This window comes from Orycteropus afer, unplaced genomic scaffold (genome assembly GCF_000298275.1).
Source record: "Orycteropus afer afer isolate SDZICR_OR568_19922 unplaced genomic scaffold, OryAfe1.0 scaffold00014, whole genome shotgun sequence".
NCBI classification, from domain to species: Eukaryota; Metazoa; Chordata; class Mammalia; order Tubulidentata; family Orycteropodidae; genus Orycteropus; species Orycteropus afer.
Window position 1 is genome coordinate 4,840,517 of NW_006921601.1, and position 18,407 is coordinate 4,858,923.

An 18,407-nucleotide genomic window follows, 5' to 3' on the forward strand; every position below is an offset into this window, starting at 1 on the left:
CATTTTTTTTTTTGCATTTTCTTCCAAAATTCTTCTAAGGTTTTTTCTGTGTTTTCTTTGGTCTGTCTCTCAATCCTTTGAAGATACCTAAATATAAGTCTTTTTAATTCCTTATCAAAGAGTTCCAATGCTGCTTCTTCCTCAGGGATGTGTTCTGGGTCTGTAACCTGTTCCCTGATTTCTACCACTTTATCTTGCTTCTTTGTGTGGACTGTGATGGTCTGTTGTCTCCAAGGCATCGTGGTATTGTATTAAGTATTGTATTTAGATCTCTGTTAATTGTTTGTGAAGAGCAGCTAAGGGTGATTCAGGCTCTTTTTGGTGGTTTTTTATTGTTGGCCCATTGGTGGACAAGGAGGTGCTGGCTCTCGCTCAGTAAGTGAAGTTGCAGTAGGTATGGATGTATTTGTATCTTATGGGGATTGTTGTCTCCCACTCAGTTAGGCAAAAATTACAACTGAATAACCATCGAAAAAAGTAAAAGCACATGGACAAAAAATACACCCTGAATTCACACAGGAACAGTAACCCAAAAAAAGAAAAAGTGGAGAAAAGAAGAAGAAAACAGATAAATATGCAGTATCTGGGGATAGATCACTAAAGAGAAAAAAGGTAGAGAAGGAGAATAATGAAGAAAGAAAATAAACTAACAAATAGGAAAGAAAAAAACACCCAACAAGTAACAGGGTTAACCATGAGAGAAAAAAAAAAAAAAAAAGAACGTGTAAACTAGGACCTTTTCAGTTGTGTAGTACAGGTCCAGAGAGTTCTTGGGGTTACTGGAAAGCAGAACCCCTTCTTAAGCCCTTGGAATCTGGTAGAGCGCTGTCTCTTTAGGTTGTCTCTACCTGCTGGTTATGTGTTTATTTGTTTTGTTTTGGTTTTATGGTTTAATATTTTGAAAAGGTGAAGCTGGTGTGTTTTATTTTATTATTGATTCAAGTGTGTTGGGTCGCTCTGCTGTTTTCTTTGTGATGATGGAATCACTGTGTATAGTGTGGATATGTGTTTCTGTTTTTCATAAAGAGGGCTTAGAGTTTGAAGCGGGAGGTTTTATGGTAATTGGCTGAATATGGTTTCTTCTATTGAATGAGTGAAGTTATTGGTGGAGAAGGTGGGAGCAGAAGAAGGAAAGCTTGGTGTTGCTAGGATCAGTTTCTAGGGCTTTGAGCAGGCTATTATTGATGACGTATTTATTTGCAAGACCACGCTCAAACTCAGGAAAGATTCCTGTTGTTAGAGGGTCACAAATTTCTGCCAATTTCAGGCACACTCAAAGACTCCGCCTCCGTGCCCCACAGTGCCAAAGCACGGCTCCAAGGCAAAATTCACGGGACTGCGCTCAGATGTGGTTTCTTTGCTCTCCGTGCCCTGTCTCCCTGTGGTGCTGACGCAATCCCGCCAGACCGGTAATGGTTAGCTCTGGAGTTTGTCTGTGATACCGCCCACCTACAGCACCAAAGATGCATGTAATTTTAGCTGTGGTGGAGTCAGGGGAGAACCTGCTAGTGACCTGTGGTCCCGATAACCATGGCAAAGAAAAGCACAGTGTCTTCCAGTCTGACCCAAGCCCACTCTGTGATCCTATGGGAGGGGAGGGAGCTAGTCTTTCTGGCGCAACAGTGAGATCTCTGCCTGAATCTCAGTAGTGGTGCCCATGTCCGCCTGCACCCAGACCACCCAAATTACTGACAAAATCAGCTGCTGGAGGCAGGCCTCTGCCACTGCCCACTGGAATATTGTAGTGGTCACTGGTAAGCTGCTATAAGGTGACTTTGTTCTTGCCTTGGGGATCTCAGGTGGCTGCTCTCGCTCAGCAGACAGTGACTGCCCCCAGAAAGGTTTCCAATGGTCTCTCTCGGGTGCCCATCCGTCCTCCAGCAATAGCTCTTTCCTAAATAATCTCCCTATGTCTTTCCTCTAATTCTGCTCTTCTGTGTTTGGTGCACTCTGATTCAGTGAGCTGTTCAGAGCACCAAAATTCCTAATTCAAACTGTTGTACCTAGTTTTCAAAGTCCTTAGATGCCAGAGGGGGGAAAAAAGTGTGCTGCTCACTGGCAAGACTCCATTTTGAATCAAAAAATTTGAATTATTGATTGAGTTTCTTATTTATGTTTGCTTTATCAAATAGTAACTGAAATCTATACTTACCACAGTCACTTACAGAATCCCAGACTGGATCTTCAAAATGTAGTTCTCCCTTTCTTATTAATTCAAAAAGTTTATCTTCTGAGTTTGCCAAAAAGGGTGGTTCTCCACATAATCTACAAAAAAGGCAGTAATTTTTTAAAATTAAATATATATATATATATATAATAATCAAAATAAGGCTATGGAAAATTAAGTTTCTACAGGACTTGGTGGTACAAGTGTTTCATATTTAAAAGATGGGAAGAGATGGGTACTTCTCTGGATGTAGAAATGGAAACAAGAGTGTTTTCCAAGATCAGTGCTAGGCTATCATCTCAACATTGGGAGAAACGACCTGGTAGAGGTAGTACACATTTATTTATATATTGAAACCTCCAGATGTGCAAAAAAACCAAAGTTCTTCCAGATGGGGAAACACTAAGTTTACATGGGGTTAAATTACAAGAAGGTGTGTGAATTTAAGTGCACAGTATAATGGCAGATAATAGATGAGATACATTTCAGGGTAAGCAAGGGGAAGGCAATGTGCTAACATACATAATCCAAACTGGATTAATGGAATAATGGCGTAGTGCCTAAGTCATGTGACTGCTAACCAAAAGCCTGGTGGTTCAAACCCATCAGTCACTTCTCAGAAAGAAGACTGGGCAATTTACTTTCATAGAGATACCACGTTGGAAACCCAAGCAGGGGTCCCTATAAGTCACAATCAACTCGACAGCAGTGAGTTTGGTTTTTGGTTTTTATACTGAATTATCAGAATCTAATGAAACCATGACCATGTAGAGTTTTATCAACTATAATATTATACAAATGTTAGTAATAATAAGAATAAATCAAGAATAACTCTGGGAATGTCTATAGGCTCTGGGTCACAGCCAAAAAGCCATTAAAATGGCCACAATTCCTCAAATGTGGTATCAAAAATAAAGTTCTAGATGAGGAAAATCAGATGATGATGATGATTTGACTCTTCAGTCTGGAAGACTACAAACTAAGTACTCATAACGGCCAACACAGGAAAAAACCATGAGCAATGTGTATAAAGTAAGCATGGACTACTTTAGATTCCATAATGCAGGAACTCTGTATCTTTAGAATCCTTTCAAGGAAGTACTGTACTTTATGAAGAGCATGATAAGCCTATGAAACTACTGCTTCAAAAGGTGATCCATGCCAAACTACAAGGTTGTACTTAAAAGCTTAGTTCATTCCTTCATAATACATTCAACGAATGCTAGTCATCACCATATGCCAACTCCAACAGCTGTGGGCAACTCTGCACATATTTCCAGTGACCACCAAACAGAAGTTGTACTTGGACTCACAACAGAGGCAACTCTGCATGTCTATTCTCAACTCTCAGGATTATATTTTTCCATTTTATTACTGAAAAAATATAATGGTATAATTCAACCACACTGCCCAAACTGCTGCTATACTGTATACATAAATATAATGATCTCTATGTCTCTTAAAAGTTAAATTTTTTACTGATTTTCTGTGGTTACATTGTTCCTTAAGTTCTCTAAAAAATTTGCCCCACTATTATTTTCTGAATAAGTCTAAATTTGACATATATTTTTCATGATAATGATGATGGTGATGACTTTCCTTAGGAAAAAAAGTTGCTTGCATCCCAGTAATTCTCAAACTAGGCTGGACAGCTTTTCAGTTACCAATAGGTTCATGTTAATACTGCAGTATTTATCAAACTTTTCCACAAACTAAAATATTAGTATATTCTAATACTTCAGTTTTATTTCTCCAGTTCATTCTGACCCTCTTCTCATTTTACTTGCCTCACTATTGTTTAGTTTTAAAATGTAACAACAACAAAACCCACAGAAAACAAAAAAGCCAGAAAAATGACTTTATTGGCAATTACTATCTATTATAACAAGCACAGGCCAACAAAAGCCCAGCTCATTGAGCCTGTTATCAACCAGGGATATGCACATCTACCAATTTCTTAGCTGCTCTGGCATTGCCTGACTAGCACTCAACTATAGCTTAAGGGCTACGTTTTTAAAATTCCACTTTTTTCTTTCCTTTGCAATTTTACTTACGCAAAAATGTATCTAATGGTTGGTCAATCAGCAGCATATGAAATTTTATGACAGCAATTTTCTGAACATTCAGAAAAGAGAATCCAAGACATGAAAAATGCCTCTTAAAGCTTTCCTATTATTTTCCATTGCATCCACAGGAATAAAAATAGCAAAGGACAGTAACCATAAAGAGTATTTATCTATGTTAGTTTCACCTTGAGAAAGTCTGTTATCATTGTCCAATTAAGTACAAATGAATCAGGGGTAACCGGTTAACAAGGAAATAAACCCCCTGGGAAAGGTAATATGCTTGTGCTCTTGGTGAAAGAAATTACCTATAAGACCACTGGGTTCAGACAGATTAATGAATGCACACTGATCAGCTAAGTAACAGTCTATGGTAAAGAAAAGATGTCATTATGATGCTGAGGCACAAAAATTAAAATTACCTCCTTAAAAAGAGAAAGATTTTTAAGGCATACAATATTTAATCATTTTCCTTAACACTCGATTCAAACTAAGTAGAAAGCAGCAAACATCACATGAATGTGTCACATTAGACCACACATATTATGCTTGACTTGTGTTATCTAGAATGTCTTGAGATTATAAAATACTAATTTAAAATAGTTATATTTTCACTGAAGGCTAAAACTCAGAACTTTTGGGCTAAAATTCTAATCAGCATGTAACAATAATAAAAACTTTGTGAGTGCATTTATACTTTACGCACTCTAAGCACTGATGTGTGTGGACCAGCTGAGTTACAGCTACAATCACATCATCCAATTTCTGCTGCCTGTGTATTGCATTTCACAGAACTGTGAAAATGTAACTACTGTGATGTCAATATTTAGAAATGATCTGGAAGAGGTAGTACGTAGTGAAATCTTCAATATGAACATAAAACCAATGTTGCATCAACATAAAAATGTTCATATTCACCAAAAGGCAGAACAATGGTCACTAACTTTTCAGAACAATTCACTTTAATTTAATTTAACAAACATATATTGGCACTGACTACATGCCCACTAGATACCAGAGATATAAAGATAAATAATGTTAAATCTCTGTCCTTCATAGAATTTAGAGCAAGGCAAACAGATAAAATACATGTAACAATTATATGACAATATTATACTCTAGTTGAAACAGGTGCCATGAGAACACAGCAAAGGAGAAAATTAATTATATCAAATTTACATATGTATAAATCTTCCTGGTTAAATATTCCTATTTCATCTTGCTTGTTATTTTGTTTTCCTTTCAATGTTACTATTTTGCATATATTTTTGTATGCTGCCTTAAATCCTCTATGGAGTGTGGGAAAGGACATATATAATAAATGTAGTAATTCTGCTGGGGTAGAGTAGAAGTTAGGGAAATATAAATGGCTTATGTATGAGCTGGGCCCACCCAGGAAAGAGGTTTGTAGAGAAGAAAGAGAACGTTCTAGATAGAAGGAACTGCATGTAATGCAGAGTATGTTTGAATCATGAAGGTGGCCTGGAGTAGCCACAGCACAAGGCAGGTACATGAAAACACATATGTAGCCACATGATGGTAAAGGTATGCTGAAGACAGATCATGAAAGACTTGTTATGCCATGCCATGCCTGGATGATTTCACTTTTTTTTTTGCAGTAAGGGAGAATTACAAATGTTTTTTTTTATTAGAAAAGTAGTATAATCATATCTGTGATTAAGAAAGACAGCCCTGACAGCAATGTGAAGGATGGTCTCATGGACTGAATGTGTCTTCAAAAAGTCGGTGTCAACATGACTGGACCATGATTCTCAGTGGTTTGACACTTATGTAAATGATGTAATTTGGCAGTTATGTAATGATATAATCATTCTCCATTATGTGATCTAATGTGATCAGCCAACCAGTTTTAAGGGAGGGTGGATGCAACACTCTTAACACAGATCACAGCCCTGATCCAATGTAAGGAGAGTTTCCCTGGGGTGTGGCCTGCAACATCTTTTATCTTATGGAAGAGAGAAATGAGCAGAGAAGAAGGGGGCTGACTACCACTAAGAAAGAAGAGCCAGGAATGAAGCACATCCTTTGGATCCAGGGTCCCTGAGTCGAGAACCTCTTAGACCTAGGGCAAGATTGATGTCAACACACATGAAGATCTCCAAAGAATGTGGGGGCCACAGATTTTGAAAGGAGACAAGCACCTTCCTTCAGAGCCAACAGAGAGAGAAAAAGCCTTCCCCTAGAGCCGGTGTCCTGAACATGGACATCTACTCCTAAAACGTGAGAGAATGAATATATGTTTGGTAAAGCCATCCACTTGCAGTACCTTTGGTATAACGATGTAGATAACCTGACAGATGGACTGGGGAGGGTGACCAGCAGCAAGAAAAACAGTAAGAAAGGCACTGGGCTATTCTAGAAAGGGGATCACAAGGAGAAACAATAAGGGTGAAGAGACATGAAAATCAGGTAAGGACATTTCAAAGGAAAATTGAACAGAACATGAAGTTTAACTGCATCTTGAGCCTAAGGGAGAAGGAAGAGCAAGGATGACTGAGGTTTTTAGTAGCATGAAGAGAATTAGGAACTCTAATAGTCCCAAAGGAGCTCTGGTGGTGTAATGCCTAAGGCATCTGGCTGCTAACTAGAAGGCTGGTGGTTCAAACCCACCAGTCACTCCTTGGAAGGTTGGGCAATCTACTTCAGTCATGATCTGCCTCAGAAACCCAAGGAGGAGTCGCTATGAGTTGGACCCAACTCGACGGCAATGGGTTAATAGTCCTTAGACCCTGGGTCGCACCTCTATCTAGTTGGTGCCCATTCCCCACACATGCCCTGTCCACATGAGTAGTCTTAATACCAGGACCCAGTCCCTCCCTTTACCTGATGGGCTATGAATGAATGGATGTCTTGAGAAAATACAAAGTAGAACTAGTTCATAGCAAGGGATCAAGAAGCTGTTAGGGAAAGGTTTTCCCTTTGTTCTTATCATACAGTGCATTGTTGCATTTATAAATCAACAGAAGAGTAAAGCTGAAAGTCATAAATTTATAGCCTTAAGAAAAAAAACACCCAACAGATGTATATGATAACTAATAATAAAGAGCTTTTAGAATGGATTCTGAATTGGTTTTTAATTTTTTAAAAAATACATTGGTTAGGTTTAATTTAACATCTATATAATTTTACTGTTAAAGACTATCCATTCATTTTAAACTGTACATTTAGCAGGATACTTACAATATATACATTATGACACCTATGCTCCAAATGTCACACTGCTGGCTATAGTCATGGGCATTGATAACTTCAGGGGCTGCCAAACAAGCAGAAATAAAATAATATTAATAATACAATAAACGACTTTTAAATGCTTAAAACACAAAGCATGAAAAATGTGCTGATGTGTTGTAATTTATTCCCCCACAGGGAAAAAAAGAACCAACAGCAGATGTTAAATGAATAATGTACAGGCCTTAACAATTGATGTCACTGTATCCTCATTCCTATCATTTAGCTTCTAATGGAACAATGGCATAAACTGTGTAACTAAATGTACTACTCTTTATTCCTTTGAACTTGTTTAAGAAATGATTTTGCAAAGATTGTGTGTTTATAGAAGACAACTGTATCTCAGTCCTTTTCTAAAAATGGAATTGAATACATGTCATAATGGATATAATTTAAAGCAAGCTCAATATGTGGAAATCTGGATTCATAGAAAAACTAAGATAAATTGTTATAAATCACTTTAGTAAAAGAATAACAATAATAACATCACAGTACTCCTATGACAGAGTATGAATTATTTCCCACTTTTTCTAGATGAGAAAACCAAGACAAAGAGAGAGCTCCTATAACATGACTGGATCAAAAAGCCAATTAGACACAGGGTAAGAACTAGCATCCGGGTACTGCTGATTCCCCTACTCTGTGCTCCTTGCTCTACAAAGATGTCCACAATGGGCTTCCTATAAACAACCTTCTCAAGACACCACAAATTACACTGAGAAAGAAGTGAATAAACTTCTCAAGGTATCTCATTTTTTAGTGATTAGGTTTTTACAAAGGTTTGGAATGTGTCTATTGTTCCTCTACATTTATGGATAAGAGCTTTATTAGAGAAAAAGCATAAGACATTTATAAAAATAAAATGTGTGTATATATGTAAAGTATACATAGCAAAAGAACTTTAAAATTTACAGAGAATCTTGTATAAATTATGTTACTTGGTCTTCCAAAGAGATTTGTGAATGAGTGTTAATGTATTTGACTCACTTTTCCAGTGAATATGTTAAGGTTCAGATACATTAAATGACTTGCCTAAAGATACACAGCTACAGAATGCCTCCCACATAAAAGGTATGTTTTTATTTTAGGGAACAGTTTCACTCTCGCCTACCTACTCACACATGTGCATGTGCACACACACCTTTTACAATAACTACTCAAAGTAAAATGAACCAGATGGAATTTCATATACTTTCCTCCCTCTACCTATTGTTTAGAAAGAAAAAAATAGGACTCCAAAGGTAAAAAGAGAAGAATAAGAAAATGCTACCTTATAGATAATTAACAAACTGGGTAATTAGTCTCCAAATCATTAAAAATTAACTAAATAATATTTTCCTTTAAGCAATTCCTTGTATTTTTAGTTCAAGTTGCTCCATGGCTGCATCTATGACCAGGGCAAATTCTGTGATTCGAGCCAATGAAGCATCTCTATTAGGTGCACCACACGGCAGGGGCTCAGAATTACTGGTCCTCACTCTTCCAGAGGCATCTTAATTATCAGGAGCACATCTACTTGCACTGTCATCACAGCCCTCATAGGGAAGCAAAGGCCAGAATAACACTTAGACCTGTGCCAAGGAGCCATTTAGGAAGTCAGCAAAGCTCCACAAACCATCTGTCTTCTCTCTTGTTCTCTCACTTGTTATCGGTGTAGACAACTAATAAGCAGGCATAAAACTCAGGGTGCTGGGATATATTTTCCCCATGTAACTACAGACCAGATGTCTTTTGCCAACAAGGGGATATGAACAGAATCTAAAGTAGCCTTTTCCCAAATAAGATAAAACAATTACAAAACTTTATTCATCGAGTAGACAAAACAGCAATGAACTAGGTATCTTCCTCAGCAATAAAGTGAACAAATGACTGATATAACAACATGGACCTGCCTCAAAATCATTATGTGGAACAGAAGAAGACACAAAAGTGTGTACACCGTATGATTTGATTTATATAAAGTTCTAGACAAGCAAAACTAATTATGATGATAAAAATCAGAACAGTGGTTGCTGAGATTGAGAGTAGGGGTGGAACTTTCTGCAGTGATAGAAATGTTCTGTATCTTCACTGGGGTGATAATTATAAGTATATGAATTTGTCAAAACTCATCAAACTATACATTTAATATTTGTGCACGTCACTGTATTAAATTATATTTCAATAAAGTAGATTCTTTAAAAACTACTGAAAATATAAAAAGAATTTGTCAAAGCCATATCTTAGTGGGTAACTTTAATAACTCTCTCTTAGAAATCAAAGGAAGCAAGCCAAAATAAATAACACTGGAAAATCTGAATCACAAAGTTATCATATTCACTTTAATAAGCACATGCACATGGAAATTGTTATGGTCGATCGGCCAAGAATAGACATATTTTTTGACTGCCCCATGGAAAATTTATAAACACTAAACAAGTGTTCAATCACAGAGAAAACTTCAATCTATTCCTAAAAGTTGAAAACCTGTAAGCCACAATCGCTTACTATAATGAAGACCAGATAGAAAAAATAAAAGGTTAAGGAAAACTTGCACACATTCACAAAGCATATGCTCAAACACAACACAACCATCTGCAAAAATCTAAATACGCTTCTAAATAATCTTTGGGTTAATGAAGAAGATAAAAACTAAAATTATAGTCTACAAAGAAATGAATGTCAATTAGAACACTGTATAGCAAAAGCAATTGTCAAAGAAGAAAAATATGTGGCCTTAAATGTATTTATTAAGAAATAAGAAGACTAAAGACAAATAATCAATCAATTTAGGAAGTTAATAAATAAACAGAAAGAAGGAATTCAGAAAGATAAAAGTAGAAGTTAATGAAAAAGCAAAGCAAACAATATACCTGACCTCTTTGAAAAGTCCAATAAACTATACTAACACTAACAAATCTGATCAAGAAAAAATTATTATTATTACTACAAGTGCTAAACTTCAGCCCTAAATGCCAAGCACTGTGCTAAACACTACATATATTTTTTCATTTAATTCTCACATAAGAAAGCTGGTATTATCATTGTCAATACTTCCTATCCTTCTTCCTGTTTTATTTTTCTTTCTTAACACTTACCTCCAACATACCAGGTATTTTACTTTTCTAAATCTTGTCTTGTTCACTGTTGCATCCCAAATACCTAGAATAGCGTCTGACAGAAAGTAGCCCTCAAAAAAAAATTGATAAATAAATGACATAAACCCTATTTTACAGATGGAGACGCTGTCACAAAAGCAATTAAGTTGTTTGTCCAGGGTTACCTAGCTAGAAAGTGACAAAGCTGGGTCCTGAGTTAGCCAGATGACTCCAGAGGTCATGTTGCTAACCCTACATTATACTGCCTTTTAAAATCTTAGGAATTAATAGGGGAATATAACCACAGATATAGAGGAAAATCTAAAAATTATAAATGAACACAATATGCATACGTAGACCAATAAAATTTAAAATCTCAATGTAAGGAACAATTTTCTAGTAATTCATCCAAATGATTCAAGAAAATGTGGAAAACTTGAATTAACTAGTATAACTTGAAAATAGATTAAAAAACTCTATCCCCTAAAGGGTACCAGCACCAAAAAAAATTTAAGAGGAAATTTCATCAAAACACTGAGGAATTAATCATTTCTATTATTTAAATGGTGGTTTCTACTATTAAGTGATGATTCAGTAGTAGATTTCTCCCCTTCTGTGTGGGAGACCCAGGTTCAATTCTTGGCCAACACACCTCATTTGTAGCCAGCACCTGTCTGTCAATGAAGGGTTGCGTATTGCCACGATCATGAAGAGGTTTCAAGAAGCTAACAGAGTAAGATGGATTAGGAAGAAAAGCCTGATGATCTACTTTCAAAATTCAGCCAATGAAAACCCGATGGCTCACAACAGTCTGGTGTGTAATCAATTGTCGGGCAGGCAAAGGACAAGGCAGTGTTTCCTTCTGTTATGTATGAGTTAAGGGCTGATTCAATGGCAGATAACAACATTATTTAAATAGTCCATGAGTATAGAGACAGTGAAAACTTTTAAATTTTTTAAATGGGACAAGCATAACTCTAAGGAGCTCTAGTAGCACAGTGGTTAAGGCATTTGGCTGCCAACCAAAAGCTTGGTGGTTCAAACCTATCAGCTGCTCCACAGGTCAAAGATGAGGCAGTCTGCTTCTGTAAAGATTTACAGCCTCGGAAGGTCAATAGGGGGTTACTATGAGTCAGAATTGACTCAATGGTGGTGAGTTTGGTTTGGTTTTGGAGCATGATTCTGGATCCCTGGGTAGTGTAAATTATTACATGCTCAACTACTAGGCAAAGGATTGATGGTTCAAATCCATCCACAGGCACCTCAGAAGACAAGTCTGGCAATCTGTTTCCAAAAGGTCACTGACGTGAAAACCCCATGGAGCAGTTCCACTCTGCACACATATGGTCACAACGAGTCAGAGTGCCTCAGTGACAACTAACAACAACAACAGTATAACCTTAACATTAAAACAGATAAGAGTAGCACAAAAGAAAAGTTACAGTGAAAGATACTAAATAAATTGATCAATTAATACCGCAGTATATTAAACCAATGAAGGCTTAATCTGAAAATGCAAGGATGGTTCAACATTATTACTATAATTACTTCATCAATAAATTTAAAGAGAAAAAAAAATATCATCCCAATAGGTACAACTTTGAATAGACATTTCATCAAAAAAGATATAAATGACTAATAAGCACATGAAAATATAATCAGCATCATTAATCACTAGGAAAATTGAAAATCAAAAACTACAATAAGATACCACTTCACACCCACTAGAATGGGTATAATTGAAAACGTAAGTAATATCAAGTGTTGATAAATAAATAAGCATATGAAGAAATTGGAACCCTCATACATTGCTTGTCAGAAGGTAAAATGTTGTAGCCACTTTAGAAAATAGTTTGAAAACAGTTTCTTAAAAAGTTAAATACAAACTGACCAACACGACCCAGCAATTTTATTCTTTGGTACCAAACCAAACCCACTGCCGTCGATTCTCACAGCAACCCCTGCTGGGTTTTGAAAAGGATAAATCGTTTTTTAAACATTTTTTATTTTAAGAGTTTGTTTTACATTCAACATTACATGTACATTTAGTTTCCCTCCCCATTTACCATCCCCAACCCTAACCCACTGTCCTCTCCTCCCTGCCCAGTAACCTTCCCTGCCCCCGTGCCCCTCATAGTTATGCACTCCTGTGTGTCCTGCATTTCCTCTCTGAGAATGTTGCTTCTCTGGTGTCCCATGGGTGGTTGACTGCTCTAAGGGATGCATTTCCACAGAGTATATGGGTGCATCACCCTGGGTTGAATGATCTGCATGTAGATATTTTGTTTACCACCGGGCTGAGAGCCAGCCCTTGGAAGTGAGCTTTGTTCCAGGCCCAGAATGTATCCCAGGACCATAGTACTGGGGGTCTCACCAAACTCCCTCTCACCAGTAATTCTGGTCATTATTGAGTTTTTGGATTTTGTTCCACGTTTTTCATCCCACTCTATCCAGGATCTCCAGATTTGATCCCTTCCTGAGTGGTTGGCATTGGTAGCCAGGTACCATCTGGTTCTTCTGGTCTCGAGGGCCATTGTGTCCTAGGCCTGATTGCTTCCAAATGCCCTTGTGCTTTTGCACTCTTATTTGCTTCCAACAATAGGAGACCATTAGCTGCATCTTAGATGGCCACTTGAAAGCTTTTAAGACCCCAGTCGCTACTCACCAATGTAGGATGAAGAACAAGATTGTTATGTATTTTGTTGTGCCACTTGAGTCTGTTGTGCCCCAATACTATCCACCTGACTCAGCAGATCCATTGGATCTCTCTCCCACAGTGTCTGGCTGTCTGTGAGGGATTACTCTATGTCTCTCTTCTGCTGTTTTGTAAGGACTACAGGTATCACTGGTATCTGTGCAAGATTAGCCTCCACTGAATCTATCCTTGGTCTAGAGTATACTCCTGTTCATTGACCCCTATCTGATCTTCTCAGATGTTTATGTGTTTATCCGTAGCCTGGTGTTTGGTGTTAATGGTAATGCAGTATTATGGATATACTGGTTGGCATTAGCATCTGTCTTCTATATATTATATGCACAATTCAGTGTCCTCCCTTTTCCTAATGCTATCATGATGGTCCTGGACTCTTTCTATACCATCCCTCCCCTTACCCATGCCAGAGTGTGGCCCCCAACTAGCCTGAAATTAATCCCTCCCCTTCCCTCCCCACCCTGGTTATCTACAAAATGAGTTCCCTTTCTCAAATAAACCCTTCTTTGTCTTTTTACAGTAATGGGATCATACAGTATTTGTCCTTCTGCGATTGACTTATTTCACTCAGCATAATGTCCTCCAGGCTTATCCATGTTGTGAGATGATTTCATGTATCCTTCATTGTTCTTTAATGTAGCATAGTATTCCTTTGTGTGAATGTACCATAATTTGGTCATCCATTCGTCCATTAATGGGCATTTAGGTTGTTTCCATCTCTTTGCTACAGTGAATTGCGCTGCGATGAACATAGGCATGCATGTGTCTGTTCGTGTGCTGCCTCTCACCTCTTTAGGATATATTCCGAAGAGGGTAAATCTTTACAGAAGTATATTGCCTCATCTTCCTCCCATGGATCAGCTGATGGGTTTGAACTGCCGACCTTCTGGTTAGAGGCCAAATGCCTTATGCACTGCATCATCAGAGCTCCTATCCTTAGGCAAATGAAAACATATGTCTACACAAAGACTTGTACATGAATGTTCATAGCAGCATTATTCATAATAGCCCCAAACTGAGAACAATCTATATGCCCATTAGTTGGTGAATTGAAAAACAAAATGTGGCATATCCATACAACAAAAACTATTCAGCAATAAAAAAGAATAGACTATTGATACATGTTATGACATGAATGCACTTCAAACATATTATGCTAAATGAAAGAAACTAGATGCAAAATACTACATATTGTGTGATTCCTTTTACATATAATGTCCAGAAGAGATAAATCTAGAGAGACAGAAAGAAGATAACTGGTTCTCTGGGGCTAGAATGGGAACAGAAGTGAATGCCAACGGACATAGGAAATTTTTTGAGGTGGAAATGTTCTAAAACTGGATTGTGGTGATGGTTGTATAACTTTACAAATGTACTAAAAATCACTGACATACATTTTTTTATGTACTTAAGTTATACCTCAATAAAGCTGTTAAAAATCGTGTTTAGGAATTACTGCTTTACGAACTGTATTTAATCAGTATTCTTTATGAAACACTAATTTGATGGCAAAGAAACAAAATACACACACAATTTTAGCATGAATTAACAAAAATAACAACTAAGTTTGGGGTATGATTAAGAGATATAAACAATTTAAGAAGAGTTCAGAGAAACAATAGAAATTACAAAAATGTTTGAAGACAGAAGCTCTGAGAAAAACACTAAAACAACTGAAATTATTTGAACTAAGAAAAGAAAAGATGTAGCTCAACCAAGGTCATTAAGTCATAACAGCAAAATAAAATTGCTCAAGTTTCAATTCATATTAGTTATTCTACTTTTATACATAAGGAGCCCTGGTGGCACAAGGGTTAAGTGCTCTACTACTAACCAAAAGGTTGGTAGTTCAAACCTACCCAGTGGCTCCACAAGAGAAAGACCTTGCAATCTGCTCTCATAAAGACTCAAACCAACACCCCTTTGGGTTTCCAAGGTTGTCATCTTTACAGAAGCTGTTTCATCTTTTTTCCATGGAGCTGCTGATTGGTTCAAACCACTGATCTTTTGGTTAGCAGACAAATGCCTTAACCACTACACCACCAGAGCTCCTCTCATAAAGACTACAAAAACCAAAACAAAAAAGACTACAGCCTAGAAAACCCTATGAGGCAGTTTTACTCTGTCATGTGGATTCATTATGAGCCAAAAACTGACTTGATGGCACCCAACAATAACAACTTTCATATGTATTTAAAAAAAAAAAATTGTCGTGAGTCTACTATCTTACCCATATAGATAGGAGTCCCACATGTGGTCTGCAGCATAGCTTCACTCCTACAATGCTTCTTCACTGCTAAGCCAAAATCAGTCACCTAAAAGAAGAAACTTGAGCACAGGCAACTGTTTTCATATTCCAGAGCTAATTCATTCTCAGGGTAGGATTTTCACCACATCATCATTACATTTACTGAAGGGTTCTTGGGGGAGGGAGGGGCTTTACTTATATTACTAATAAAGACCTTGCTTATCTCTCTCCACTTCCCCCTCTGTGAGGAAAAGAAACTTGGTAAAGGGAAGCTTGGTTTCCCAAATCTTGAGAAAACTCCCACAACACTAATTGTTTATGCCCTCTAATTAAATCCATCAGTTCATTAGAGAAAGCAGCATCTTGAAAAAAGGCATTTAACATTTTTCAGATAAAGTTTTGTTTTGTTTTAAGTACTTTCATTGTAAAATATATTCTAGCCTTAGTATGTTTCTCATCTGTTATTCTGATACTCAAACCATGTCCCAGTTTAAAGCACGTTAAAATGCAAATCATTATCTTTGTCAGCAGTCACTGAAACGCCATTATTTTTTACAGTTATTTAAGATTGGTAAATACTATCTTTCCTTTACTATTATTTCCTTTGTGTTTCCAGAGTATACTAATTACAATAATTACTACACTGTTAAAAACTACAAGAAGAAAATTAGCAGGAAAATAACAAAAACACAGTATAGCTACGAATACACTGGAGGCCTACTGCTGCAACCACAGTCTTTCTGCTCAAGTTCTAAATCTTGGTCATTAAACATTCAGCATGTGCCTTTGGTCTTGTCTCCCAACTTGGAACAGCCTTGGGCTGAAAGCAGAAAAACAGGCACATTGATGGAGCAAACAAGCAAAGATAGACCCTTGGTCCACAGCCACTGAATGCACAGTTTCCAGTGCCTTATAAAGTAAGAAAATGTTCCTATTAACACATGATGTCACTCTTCTAAATAGATGAAACAATTTCTCCAGGAATTTGCACAAATATCCTACCTGGAGCATTATGATCCATCTTTTCCACAGAAAATCTATATAGGTATCAACTATACAGAAAGTTTCACAATTCAATTAAGGTCTCTGGAGAACATTATTCCATCATTCACCAAATATTAATTAAGCATATATGAAGTTTCAGGCACTACTCTAGGTACAATAGTGAATAGGGTATGTACAATTCTGCCCTCATGGAGTTTATAATAAAACTATTCAAGAACATTCACTTCAGTAAAACAGCAATGCTATTAAACATACTTATATTACATAGGGATTTTGCTTCTGCAACCAGGTGAGTTGTTCACAGACATTTTATTCCTAAATTAACACATTCATATATTTTGAAGCAGCTACTATTAAATTGCTAAGTAATAAATAATGTACCCCATCATTTATCTGACATTAATGAACATTTAATTTGAATAAAATCCTCAAGAATAAACACTTGGCACATTAATTGTGTTTAGAACATAAATATTAATACCTAGGAAATTTTCAATGAGGAATACAGATTTTTGTACAGTCAAAGGCACAGTATTGGTGTGCTTTTCTCTAAATCTGTAACACATTTACATCAAATTACCAAGCATAATTTTGAAATTAATTAGAATTCAGAGCATCTGTTGACTTGCTATTAACTAATGATTTAGAACTATCCAAATGAATATGTACTTTAAAAAAAAAACATTTAAAAGCACCATTTAACTTTTAAAGTTATTCTTATCAGTCATAACCTCTTTTGTGAAATTTTTTTAGCACAAACCATTTATATTCTGACTGTTCAAAAGCTACCAATATGTATCTAAACAAAGGGTGCAGTTTCCCATTTTGCTATCACACTTTTTATAGGCAAATATTTACCACCGTTTCTCATTATCTTACCTTTATGTTTAAGTTCATCTCATTGTTAGCATCAATAAAGCTGCTTTTAACCATTACGTTTTCCAGTTTTAGATCTCTATGTACTATATCTACCAGGAAAATAAACAACAAACCAAATGAAATCAATAATGGAAAAATAATAACAGAACACAAACAGAAAAAGTATATTTGACAGATTAGCGTCCACTTTGAAAAATCTGAGGAGAGCCAAGTGTAATTCTGCCCTGTTCTATTCTCTTATTCACAACCCCTTCTTTCCCACATTTCTAACCTTAAAGAGCCATTTTTCTTTTGACTACCTCATCTCTATCCATCCCCCGCTGCCCCACTGGCTGCTCTTCATGTAGTGTGTGACCTGGTGAATATGCAGGAGGATCCTGCCCAAGGTTAGGTATTCCCAGGATGAGGGAGACAATCTGTCATAAGCCTAGAAATGTTTTCCATATCCCTCACTCTTCAAATAGAGAATTATTTTTATACTTCTATGCTTATGTTTGGGAGCTCTGGTGGCACAGTGCCTAAGGCACTTGACTGCTAACTAGAAGGCTGGTGGTTCAAACCCACCAGCCACTCCTCGGAAGGAAGGTTGGGCAATCTACTTCCGTAATGAAACCACCTCAGAAACCCAAGGAGGGGTCACTATAAGTCAGATCCGACTCAACAGCAGTGAGATGCTTATGCTTGCTGCCAGATGGACATTTAGCATACTGCAACTTGGTTACAACATACACAAACTGTACTTATCTCAGTATATTTTTCTACAATATCCACAAATATTTTCCTACCCTTTCTATGTTAAAAATAAAGATCTATTAAACAAAAACCCCTGAGACACAAAATCTTCAATTGAACATGTCAGAGCTCTGATAAAATTTTTATGTATATGCAAATAATTATGTACCAAACTTCTTTTGTAAATACCTGATTCGGTTCATATCTGTAACAATCAAATTTGGCAGGCTTAAAAAGTTATTTGTATAATTTCTGGAAAATGTAGTTGAATGAG

At 36.8% G+C, this 18,407-nt stretch overlaps 1 protein-coding gene across 1 annotated transcript in view; it reads right to left on the bottom strand.

Moving 5' to 3' along the window:
• Positions 1–18,407, bottom strand: part of STK33 (serine/threonine kinase 33) — a 101,340-nt gene that overhangs the window by 62,974 nt on the left and 19,959 nt on the right. Inside the window, exons 6-9 of the mRNA XM_042782898.1 lie at positions 17,402–17,490; positions 15,500–15,584; positions 7,432–7,507; positions 2,153–2,265 (exon numbers count right to left, since the gene is read on the bottom strand). Coding sequence (XP_042638832.1) covers positions 2,153–2,265; positions 7,432–7,507; positions 15,500–15,584; positions 17,402–17,490 — 363 coding nt within the window. The remainder of the gene's footprint in view (positions 1–2,152; positions 2,266–7,431; positions 7,508–15,499; positions 15,585–17,401; positions 17,491–18,407) is intronic.